The sequence below is a fragment of the Microplitis mediator genome, chromosome 11, assembly GCF_029852145.1.
Source record: "Microplitis mediator isolate UGA2020A chromosome 11, iyMicMedi2.1, whole genome shotgun sequence".
Taxonomy (NCBI): Eukaryota; Metazoa; Arthropoda; class Insecta; order Hymenoptera; family Braconidae; genus Microplitis; species Microplitis mediator.
Genome location: NC_079979.1, coordinates 11,347,447 through 11,360,397, shown reverse-complemented (window position 1 = coordinate 11,360,397; position 12,951 = coordinate 11,347,447). Strand labels below are relative to the sequence as shown.

Here is a 12,951-nt window from a genome sequence, read left to right as displayed (position 1 = left end):
AATATGTGTTCTTATTTTAACAACAATTATCAGACCTGTCAGTCTGTCAGCTGATTACATTCGATTGGTCACAATCGATACTACAATGTACACAAATGATCCTCACATAATCGATCAGTCGAAAAGTCGATAAGCCTAATACAACGAGTAGTTTCGATCTCGACCATTTATTAACCCTTCGTTACACGCGCTATACGGGGATTCCCCGCACAACACTTCTCAACCTAATAAGGTGCTTTTTCATGCTGACGCTTGACGCTGCTTTTTAGCGTCAAATTCGATCACGTGATGAGAATTTAACATGTGCACCACCTAGAAAAAATGTAGCGATAAAGCTAAATTTAGTTTAGCTTTTCTTGCCGGGTCATATAAGCGTCAAAGTCACTCAAACAATCGCATCGATAATAGTCGATCTTTTCAAAACAACAATCAACTGTTACTTTGTGATTTCATAAATGCAGCGGATGCTAAAATAAATATTGAGAAATATCAGATAGGTTTTTGTTTCACGTTACCAGTTATAATATCGACTGTTACTTTGATTCTTTGACCCCCGATAGCCAAGTTGACCGCAACTTGGCGGCAATCTACTGCTGCAACCTGTCGCAAAATAGACTTTTCCATAAGTTGATGGCAACTTTCTGAGAAAGTTGTCAACACCTTTCAGCTTTTGTAACCATTGACTGCAAGTTTCTCAGAAAGTTTTCGACAGATTGCAGCGGTAGATTGTCGCCAAATTTCTGAAAAACTTGAAAACAATTTGCAGTCAACAGTCACAAAAGCTGAAAGTTGTCGACAACTCATCGTCAAGTTGGTCGCAACTCATGTACACCAACTTTCTGATCAGAAACTCTGGTTATCGGGGGAAATATTTACAATGAGTTTTAAGGGAAATATCAATTATAAAGTACAAAGATAATACGTCAACTTTGTAGTATGAAAGACTTGACATCAATACATCGACTTTCGATACTCGTGTATTATTTATTGCTTAAATTTGACGCTAAACGCTATAAGTTATCGCTACATTTTTTCTGGATGACACACAAGTTAAATTCTCATCAAGTGACAGAATTTGACGCTAAAAAGCAGCGTCAAGCGTCAGCATGAAAAAGCACCTATAGAGTTGGCGTGAATACGAGTGAGACACTAGAGAAAGCGCGTGTAACGGAAGGTTAAACACCAAAACGAATAATTTTTCACTACCGCAATAGATAAACTTATCTATTTAGGACCACCTGCTTCGAGGAAATTGATTTCATAACAACGAACCATTTCGGATTTTCACTGTACTGAAAATCTTACGTTTAATTCACGTTTTTTAAATTTACAAAATGAAATTCATGTTTGTAATGCTTTTAAAACATGGATTTTACATTTGCAACGTCCGAGACGTTGGAGTTACACTCGACACGCTCGAAGCGCTGGAGTTACACTCGACACACTCGAGGCGCTGGAGTTACACTCGATATTTCGACTCGGGCAGTTATAGTAGTAGTACCTCTTTGGCCGGCTCAGCCGTGGTATCCACTGTTCACCTCCTTTCTTTGTGAGCCTCTATTAACCTTTAAACCGTCTACAGATTTATTATTATCTCCTTCCAGACAACAGATCCATCCGCTTGCACACACGCTCTCCCTGGTGGCCGGGAAATTATCAGGCAAGCTTTTTGCAGCAACGGAATCTCAGAAGATTCAGCAATGTAAAATATTAACTTGAAAATAGTATTAACACTAAATATTTATTTGGCTGGATCGGGATGGTGAAAGAAATAATAAATCACTGATTTGGTGTGTTGTCCATATTTAATAAAAATAAATCACAGATAATAGCGTTGAGTACATGAGCTGAGCACGAGTATATTTTATAATGCACATTTAAGCATGTATTTTGATTGCATTAGAGTTTGAATTGATCGAGTGTAAAAATTTTATGAACAGAGTTTGTATAAATTACACGGCACCGTACACATGAAACAGTATATACACATATATATAGAGCGCAGTTAATGTGAAGATTGAGTCTATCGAGTTTAATAGAATACAATTTTACTATAATTTTACACGGCACCGTACACGTGAATTAATACAATTATATAGAGCGCAGTAATGAATAAAATTATTAACAATTCATAACTCACAAATATCACAAATATTTCGAGTATAATTTTTAAGTCACAAGTATTTTTATTACGCGACATGTAGAGCACGAGTAAGAACCGAGTAATCTGGTTAGATGCGTCGAGAGCCGAGTCTGAACGTATATTATCCTTTTCAGTCACAAAATAAAAATTTGATATTTATTTTAGAGATCAAGTATCCCTGGTTAAAAAAGAGAATTAAAAAGGATTAAGCCATGTAACGTGGCCATTTAAGAAAGGATTGGCAGTATTAAAAAGGATTAAAAACATTGAAAAATTAATTCTTTTTAAGCCTTTTTAATTCTCTTTTTTAACCAGGGATGGCTGGATGACTGAATGATGACATCAGTCACACCAGTTGGCATCAAGTACGAGAGAATAATTAAGCAATGAGTAATAAATGGAGACTGTATTAGAAAGTAAATTATAAATTTGATATAAATTATTTGTGGCTGCAAAAAGTCATGTGATGGCGAGTATGTATATGCAAAGTCACGTGATGGCGAGTATGTATATAGATATAGCCCGCAGGTTAGTTTAACACGCGGTTAACACAAAAACGATCACAGAGTTTATATATGAAAATAAAGACATAATTGAAAAGTATAGATGATAAAAAATACCTGATGAATCAGCGAGTTACAATTAGAATGATATAATTGATAACGTAGAGTAATTAGCACGATGTAATTGAATTATAATAAATGCTGGTAGCACGTGGTGTTCTATAACAAATGTTGTAGAATAATGGTAGTTGCTGCGTTGCTGGCAATCTAGTTGAAATTCCGAGTATCAGAGGGCGCGTTGATAGCTGCACCTCTGGTATAGTAGAGCTTGGAGTTATTAAGGTAGTACTACCGTTACCACAGGTGTCAAATTAGTGCTATGTGTAATTTGGCTAGAGTAGTATTTTCATTTGGCAACGCCGCATAAAAACTAAAGAGACAGAAATACATTCTGTTTCACTCAACATATGAGTTTATGCGCGGAAATCTATTGAGCGTACATTTGTTTATTTTTACACTAATTATCAGTTGCGTATGTTTATTATCAAAAATGTCGGAGTTAAATTTAATAAACTGCACAAAAAAAGTATTTCGTTGGAAAGGTAAAAGAGTTACCGAAAAGGTATATAATAAAATCTGAAACAAGTCACACTGATATTCTCACATACCGCATTGGTGCATGTTTGAATTTCGCGCTCGTCCTAACCTTTTCTGCGGCGTTGCCACATTTAAGTCGACTAGTACTTTTTTCTCAATCATTTATTAATTGTTCTTATCACAGGCTCTGAGTATATGGTTTTATTTGCACATAATATTCAATAAATTTTTCTCTTTCTATTGATACTAAAATTATAGAAATCTCAACGTCCAGTTTTGTGAAATAAAATAAAGTCTGTGATTTCCCATAAGGATCAATGTTAAACGCAAAAATTTATAAATATTAATATCTTTTGTTCAGTGCTCTGTAGGCCTCCAAAAATTTAACTGCTTAATTATGATATTATAAAGTACCAATATGCCAAGTTTCATTAAATTCTGAACGTCAATTCTAAAACCGGTAGTACTACCTCAAATGTTCTGGCGCGAACATTTGATAATTACGCAACAAGCAAGAATAATGATAAGCTCAATAACAGAAACGACAATAAAGCAATACGAAGGATATCTGGAGAAATGGCTTTCGTTTTCAAAGCAAGCCAATATTGATCCTTTCAATCCAGTAAATACGGACGTCATCAGGTTTCTGACGATCAGGTTTAATGAGGGAGCAGAATATGGCACTTTGAACTCAACGAGAGCGGTGATCTCGCTTATATCCAAGAGCATTAATTCAAAAGATATCTTAATATCAAGATTTTTACAAGGTACCTTTAAAATATGGCCGTCTAAACGAAGATATACACAGACCTGGGATACGGAGCAAGTATTAAGTTATGTCGAAAGTATACAAGATATTAAAAAACTAAAACTTGAAGAAGTTTCAGAGATTGCAGCTACTCTTTTAATTCTTATCACGGCTCCATAGGCTACAGACGTTAGCGCTCAGAATTACCAAAAATATCATTAAATCGGGAACTGGCTTAAAAATAAAAATACCGGACTTGATTAAGACATCAAGGCCTGGGAAGGATCAACTCTCACTCGTTATTCCGTTTTTTTAAGAGCGAGAAAAAGTTTGAGTGGCAATAATTATAATGCATTACTTAAAAATCACTGAAGGCTTAACAGCCAATTTAGAAAATCGGTTTATCTCAACGATCAAGCCGCACAAGCCAGCAAGCTCGCAAACTATTGGTCATTGGGTAAAATCATTATTAAAAAAAGCAGGTATAGACATTAATACCTTTTCTGCATATAGTGCTAAGCACACGTCAGTTTCTGATGCCTATAGTAAGGGAATAGATCTCGATACAATAAGAAGAACAGCAGGATGGTCAAGTGGATCAACTGTGTTTGCTCGTTTTTACAATAGGCCAGTGCAGGAGCCAAGTGATGCTTAAGCTCGTACTGTATTTAGTAAAGACACGTAAAATGTTTCTTTCTTTTTTATTTTGTTTATTGTGTAACTTGAATAAATAAAAATTTTATAATAAGCTCTAAACTTCTACCAGTAATCAATTAACTAATCGTCGGGACGAGACGCAAGTATAATTAAACGACCAATCGAGCCCGCCGAAGGCGGGCGAAGCTCGATCGCAATTATACGTTGCGTCTCGTTCGAAGATGATAACAACCCCCCCCTAATAACTATAAGCCCATTATACTGTGAATTCCGTAATCATCTTTTGGTGAAAACGACATTAAAAAAAAACAATAATAATAATAATTGCACTCTAAAATTATGAAGATAGGAGGGTGCGCACCACGCAGTAAGGTAGACAGGCGGAAAAAAAACTTTGAATTTGAACCCTAAACGTTGTGTAGTTGATATGTACTTGACAGTACTACCAGTAATCAGTTAACTAATCATCTTCGAACGAGACGCTACGTATAATTGCGATCAAGCGAGCCCGCCGAAGGTATAATTTTCGGGAAAAGTTAATGGCCAACAAGCACTTTGAATTGCCGCGAGAACCCTCCAAATCGAATGGTTAGTTAAAATTTATAAAGCGTTCACCCCCTGCCCCACTCACGCACACACTCGGACACCATTCAGGAAGCAGTCAGAATATCTTCCTAGGACCTCAATACGTCAACATCTCATGACAATTCGATTTTCGAATTTCAGGGTGAAAACAATAACTTCCTGAATTTTTTAAAACTCTTCGATTTTCTTAACGGAATGTTAACAATATCGTTCATAAAAAACGCAATAAAAAAAAAAGGAACATAATTTTGAAGTTAACCTTTTCTTAATTGTTTTTGCTAAAATGCCTATCTTTACTCGGCTATGTAACTTAACTTTCGAATAATAGATATCATAATTGTTTAATTATATTCAAACCATATTTATATTCCTTACAGATAGTGTTTGTCTTGTTTGCTACGTCTCTAACGGCCATATATCAACGTACAGTTTGCCGAGCTTAAGGCCACTCATAGATGTCGATTTTCTACCTTTACAAGATCTCAGGTAAGAAAACCGGAAAATAACTTAAAAAACAAGTTAACGAAACTTTTTATTTCTAATTTATTTCGTAAAAAAAAAACCGGTAAATATTTTCTTTTAATACAGAAAGAAAGTAATAAATTTAATTGACTTTAATGAAACAATAGCTGAATTTTTCAATTAACAATCAGCATGTGAAGCAAAAAAAAATTAAGTCATGTTTATTATTATTAATTCATTATTATTATTTATTATGATCACAGTTATGCATACTTCTTAATAATTAAAATGCTATTGCAGGCATGTATTTTTCAATAGATATATTTTCAGATGAATATTGTTAAAGCACAATTTTATGCACACTCAATGCTTTAGTTTAAATAAGTTTTAATTGAATATTGAAAAAAATATTTGAAGAGTTTTTGAATTGAAGAAAATGTTAATTAATTCTATGAATATTGATAAAGGGTAATGTTCGTGATTAACTAAGGCCAATTTAAAAAAATAATAGTCTAGTCGAAAACTTGAAAATGGTCCAAAATAGAGATACTGCTCTTAAAATTAGGTGTGATAGCTCATTGGATCCGGAATGACGCCTAGAAAAATGTGCCAAAAGCGTGGATTAGCACATGAAAAATTGCAAAAGTTTTAAACAATTAAAGATAAAAAAAAGGCATTTCGTTTATTGCTAATATATCATAGACTATTAATATTTAAGAAAGGCCGTGGGACGATAAGTATACCGAATCGGCCCCAGATAGGGATGGGGCTCATTTTTTCAGGGAATGTTTGTACCCATGAGATACTTCGATGCTGCGAGTTTCAGGTCTTTATCTATAACCACTTCGGAGTAAATCGAAAAATACTGAAAATTAGAAAAAATTGATGTTCTCAGAGCGTACTTATTCGATTGATCTGAAAATTGGATATGTTTTGGGGGTTGATGGTAGCTATCTGGAAAAAAAATAAGAGCTATTTCGGCTCACAAAAACCTAAAAAAAAACGAGTTTATATTTTTAATTTCAATTTTTAAGCATCTTATCATTACGACACAGTTATGAAAATATTTTTTTTGAATTCCTCATCCAATTTCCTATGAATCCATGGCCTTTCGAAATTTTAAAAAATGGTACTACATATTGAAAAAAAATAAAAACCATTTTTTGCTCAAAAATCGGGTTTTTCTAATAATTTTACTCTTGAACTGATAAAATACAAAACTTACTCGTTTACTAATGTAAGAAGGACACTTTAATATATTTCACTTGCTAGTAGATAGAACCAAATATTTATTTAACAATTAAAAATTATTAACCCGACAACTAATCGTATAATATGAACAGTAAACAATAAGTAGTATAATAAGGGACAGGGAGAGAGAGTAGCTAGATGACGTCACGTTGGGTCCTCTCGGAGGGCCCCGTCAGAATGCCTCCTCTTCGTCAGCCTCAATGTCCATCTCGCCCTTCTCTAGTGGGGGTGAGCCTTGTCACAGTCTGGAGGTAGCTCCTGACGTCAGAGGCTGCAGGCCTCAAGATGCCTATCGAGCAAAAGGCTCGATATTCAGGAACGAGTAGCTTACACTAAGGTAGAGAAAACCATAAAAGAAATAAAATATCCTTACATTATTAAAATAATTTTTTTTATTTATTAATTTCAGCGCTGATATTTCATCCATAAACAATTAAAACTGCAATTAAATATATTAATCTACTACACGTTGTAATCCAGTAAATATAAAAAGTTGCTCATCAGTTATTCGAAAATCATCCATTTTATCAAGAAGTGTCGAATCACATTCTACAGCCAAACTTTCCATCATTTTAGACAATTCTGAAGATCTTAAGTTACTCCAATTAGAACAAACTTTCAAGTGGTTCAAATTCTCCGTATAAAAGCGTTTTTTTATGAGATGATCGCTGCAGCATCGATTCCCATTCGGAATAAAAATTCTTTTCTTTATAAAGCATTGCATACGGGCATCTTGAGGAACAACGACTAGATTTTGATTTGAGACAGAACATACACAACAATATCTATGAGTCGCAACAGTTCTCTTCATTTAAACTTCTATACATTCTTCTATTTCATCATCACAGGCAACATCTAAATGAATAGATGGATCATCAGTACTTCATTGAGATAAATTCATCGTTGATAAACTCGATTCTGTTCTTTCTAAAAGATCACTCCTATCTGAAGGTAGTTCATCTTCCAACGATAATTCCTGATTCTCATCTTCAAGTTTGGTTTTTTTATATTTTTTACGCGATAATTCGAACAAAGAACATCAATTAATTTATTTAAGGTATTGAATATTTTTTTTTAAATTTGAAAAAATTATAGTATATTTTGAACACTTTAAATAATTTATTCTCGTTGGAAATTTTACTTAAAGTTTATTTTTCAACAAGTTAAGCGATTGTTAACTAACAAAATTTTCTCAAATATCCGTCTTCATTGTAAATGAAAAAAATTTTTAATTAATTGTCGTAAAAATTTTTCGCTTTGTGGAGCCTTTCTTACATACATACTCAACAAGATCACGCCATAAAAGTTAAAAAAATATTCATACTTTGTTCATAATAATTTTTGTACTTGAACAAAAACTGAAAAATCCGAGTAATGTTGTTAAAACTTAACTCTACATCAACCATGTGTTAACCAGACCTTAACGTTACCAATGCCTTTTTTATATTCGGTGTTTAAATTTAGTGGAAGAAACTAGAAATTTTAAACACACAAAATTTTTTGTTTCGACAAAAACTCGTTCATTCTCATATATCTTATTTACAACGGAAGTTATAATTTTTAGTTAAGTCTTGCATTCTGGTCTTGGTCTTGCATTCTCGGTATTGGTTTCAGTCTTGTTCTTGTTCATTCAGTCTTGGTCTTGGTCTTGTTAGTGTTTGTATGATATTGGTCTTGGTCTTGGTTTTGCAAAATCGCAAGACCAAGACCAAGACTGCAAGACCAAGACAGATTTTGCTCATTACTACTTAACAGAATGGCTTTTAAGGTAGAGACCCGTATCTGCATTTTTTAAAAAGTTAAATGCCGTTTTTTCTGCGTTACGGTTCTCTCACTAGTTAGAAGTCACGAAACTTCGACAAACATCGAAAAAAATATTAGTTTTTATAAACAAATGCACAAAAACAGATAATCAATAACTAAAAATTTTTTTAATAGCTCATTTGAAAGATCGTTTAATCCTTCATAAAATCGACTGGAATGTTTATTTTCGTATCTCTAATAGTTTAAAAGTTATATTAGTTTTTTAGTAGACAAATGAAGCAGCCGCTGCAACTTTTGTAGCTCGTGTTTTTTGAAAGTACAATGAAAAATTGAAAAAAATTTTTCCAATCATTTGTTATATGTAATAGTTTTTTTCAATTTTAGAAGTTTCAAAAAAAAAATGTAACAAAGTCAAAAATTTGTTTATAACAAATTGGTGAGTTAATAAACAATGGAATTGTTGATAGAAAAAATTTTTTTTTGTCACTTTAAACAGGACTGTCGATTATGATTTTTAGATAAAAAAATAATTTCTCAACTAATTATTTAAACAATAGAAATATAAAAATAACGATTGTAAACAATTAAGAATTGTTATTAAGGACAAATTTTTTTTTTAAATCGTAATATTTGTAGTATAATGAAGTTGTAAAAAAAAACTTTATAAAAATGTTGAAATAATCAATTTGTTTATAACAAATTTATCAACAAACGGCGGAAAAAATTGTTTTTGCTAATCAATTAATATCTTGTATTAATAAAAAAACGATTATATGATGATTAAGAAAAAAAAAATTTTTTTTAACAACATTACTCGGATTTTCCAGTTTTTGTTCAAGTACAAAAATTATTATAAACAAAGTATGAATATTTTTTTAACTTTTATGGCGTGATCTTGTTGAGTAGGGGAGAGGTGCTGCAGTTGTAACAAGGTGCAGTTGTAACACTCAATGAAAAACTATTAAATAAACTAAAAATTATTATTATTCTTTTTTTAACTTATTCAAAGTAGTAAATTATCGACTAGATCAAAGTTTCAGTTATTAATCTTGTTCCGATATTAAAATATTGAGAATTGTTGAAAATACGCGTGAAAACTTGTTTTTGTACGCTTCACAATTTTTTAAATAACAAATTTGTTTTCTAATGTTATGATGTGAGACTTGTATTAATATTTTAAGGGACATATCAAGAGTATTGTATGATCGAATTTCATATCAATTTACTGATTTTTGTTATTGTAATTAGATTTTTATTAACAATTCTGCGTGAGGGTCAGTTGTAACACTTAAACGAGTAGCAGTTGTAACACTCAGAGTCGTGTATGGGATCTGCGCAAACTGGATGCGCCACAAATCTACTCTGGGATAGTGTTATTTTTTGATTGTTTCAATATTTATAAATATTTAATACCGGCACACAAAAAAAAATAAGTTCTCTGTACTTTTGACGGGACCGATTTATTCCCATGTATTTTGACCCGCTGAATCCGAATCCGAGGTCCGTTTAACCCGTACACCCTCAGATTTTTAGAAAACTTTAAAAAACCTCAAAAATACACAAAAATCGACCGTTTTTTAAATTTATAAATTTTTTTAACCCTAACTAAGCATGATTTTTATGTATTTCGGTCCTCCACATACTAACCTGAAGTTTATTTAAAACATTAGCCATTTAAAGTCTGAGTGAATTCCAAAAAACCCCAAAAAATTGCAAAAAAGCAAAAAAATTCTTAGTGTTGTGATGAAAAAAATTTTATAGGGCTAAATAAATAATTATTTTCATGTATGTTTATCTGTCACATATAATTCTCGAACATCCATGGCTCAGACATCTCTAAAATTTTAAATAAATGGCAAAAATTCCCAAAAAATCGAAAAAAATAAAATTTGGTATAACAAAAATCATTTTTTAAATCGAAATAAATAAAAGAAATCATATTTTTCGATCTGTGATATATATATATAAAAAATATTTTGGCCTAAAACATAAAAAAATTTTAATATGCTTCAAAAAATTTTTTTTCTAAAAATTTTAGAGATGTCTGAGCCATGGATGTTCGAGAATTATATGTGACAGATAAACATACATGAAAATAATTATTTATTTAGCCCTATAAAATTTTTTTCATCACAACACTAAGAATTTTTTTGCTTTTTTGCAATTTTTTGGGGTTTTTTGGAATTTACTCAGACTTTAAATGGCTAATGTTTTAAATAAACTTCAGGTTAGTATGAGGAGGACCGAAATACATAAAAATCATGCTTAGTTAGGGTTAAAAAAATTTATAAATTTAAAAAACGGTCGATTTTTGTGTATTTTTGAGGTTTTTTAAAGTTTTCTAAAAATCTGAGGGTGTACGGGTTAAACGGACCTCGGATTCGGATTCAGCGGGTCAAAATACATGGGAATAAATCGGTCCCGTCAAAAGTACAGAGAACTTGTTTTTTTTTGTGCCGGTCTTTAACATAAATTATAATTTATGTTAAAGATCCCAACATATGTGATACTGTAAGTTTAAATACTTGACTTTAAGAGTTAATAGAGTATCATAGTATGTATTAAGACTGAATAATAAAAGCAATTTGGTGAAAAATATCTATTTCTTTTCGTGTTACAACTGCCCCTGCACTGTGTTACAACTGCAGCCCACGCGCGCTGCCATCTTGGCCCCTGACTTTAGTTAAATAAATTGATTTTTTAATAAGTTAACATTGACTTTGTACAAATTAACTAAGTCAGTCACATAAAAGATACTATCAGCTAACTTTCTGACAGTTTTTAAGTTTACTATCTTAAAAAAAACAAATGGAGTCGAAAAAATAAAATTTTTTGTTACAACTGCAGCACCTCTCCCCTATGTATGTAAAAAAGGCTCCACGAAGCGAAAAATTTTTACGACATTATTTAAACATTTTTTTTCATTAACAATGAAGACGGAAGTTCGAGAAAATTTTGTTAATTAATAATCGCTTGATTCCGCGCGTTTTCATCCGCCGACAAAAATCCTTGACCAAATATCCCCCGACAATAGATCCCCCGACAAAATATCTCCGGACATAATATCCCCGACAAAAGATCCTATCAGGGAAATTTCTCTTTTTTATTTAAATGTTTTATTTGTACTATTCACAACTAATTTGGGTGCTTGTTTTTCAGAAAAATTGTGGGAATTTATAAATAAAAAATAACTGCCTATTTAGAGTGCTAGTTTTTCTGAAAAATTGTGAAAATTATATCGAAAGATATTTTGTCGGGGATATTATGTCCCCAAAAAAAATTTTAATGTTTATATGTACTATTCACAACTAATTCGAGTGCTAGTTTTTCAGGAAAATTGTGAAAATTATATCGAAAAATATTTTGTCGGGAATATTATGTCCAGAGATATTTTGTTGGGAGATCTTTTGTTGGGGGATATTTTGTCCGTAGAATATTTTTCCGGGGGATGAAAACGCGCATTAATAATCGCTTAACTTGTTAAAAAATTAACTTTAAGTAAAATTTCCAACGGGAATAAATTGTTTAAACTTTCAGAATATACCATAATTTTTTTAAATTTAAAAAAAAATTTTCAATACCTTAAATAAATTAATCAATGCGTCGTACTCGCTTTTGACGCAACGCGCGCAACTCAAAAATGTCGCGTGGAGACCCATTTTCAGTGATAAATTAAAATTATAAATAATGGAGATAGAGTTTCGGGAGGCAGGAGTTTTTTATTGGAAATTTCCTCCTCTTTAAGAATCTTTTTTTTTAATTCCTTAAATATTAATAGTCTATGAAATATTAGCAATAAACGAAATGCCTCTTTTTATCTTTAATTGTTTAAAACTTTTGCAATTTTTCATGTGCTAATCCACGCTTTTGGCACATTTTTCTAGGCGTCATTCTGGATCCAATGAGCTATCACGCCTAATTTTAAGAGCAGTATCTCTATTTTTGACCATTTTCAAATTGTCGACTAGACTATAATATCGAAGAATATATAGTCAGCTTACAAAAGATTTTTTATTTAATGCATGGGAAGAATTTTCTCATCCAAATTATAGTCTTAGTCTGGTAGCCAGAGTAACCAGTGCAAAGTAAATAATTAGTTTCGATTTGCCAAATACATGATTCTGATTAAAAAATATTACACTACAAGAAAGAAACTTGATTTTGCTGAAAAAATATAATTTACCATTAGTCCATTACAAAATACGTTAATGATTACAATGATTCTCGTCTATTTCAGTTAT

At 31.9% G+C, this 12,951-nt stretch overlaps 1 protein-coding gene across 14 annotated transcripts in view; it reads left to right on the top strand.

The window, feature by feature from the left end:
* Positions 1-12,951, top strand: part of LOC130677041 (syntaxin-binding protein 5) — a 408,264-nt gene that overhangs the window by 336,777 nt on the left and 58,536 nt on the right. For all 14 annotated transcript variants that reach the window (XM_057483593.1, XM_057483594.1, XM_057483590.1 and 11 more), the window contains one exon: positions 5,611-5,719. In XM_057483593.1, coding sequence (XP_057339576.1) covers positions 5,611-5,719 — 109 coding nt within the window. The remainder of the gene's footprint in view (positions 1-5,610; positions 5,720-12,951) is intronic.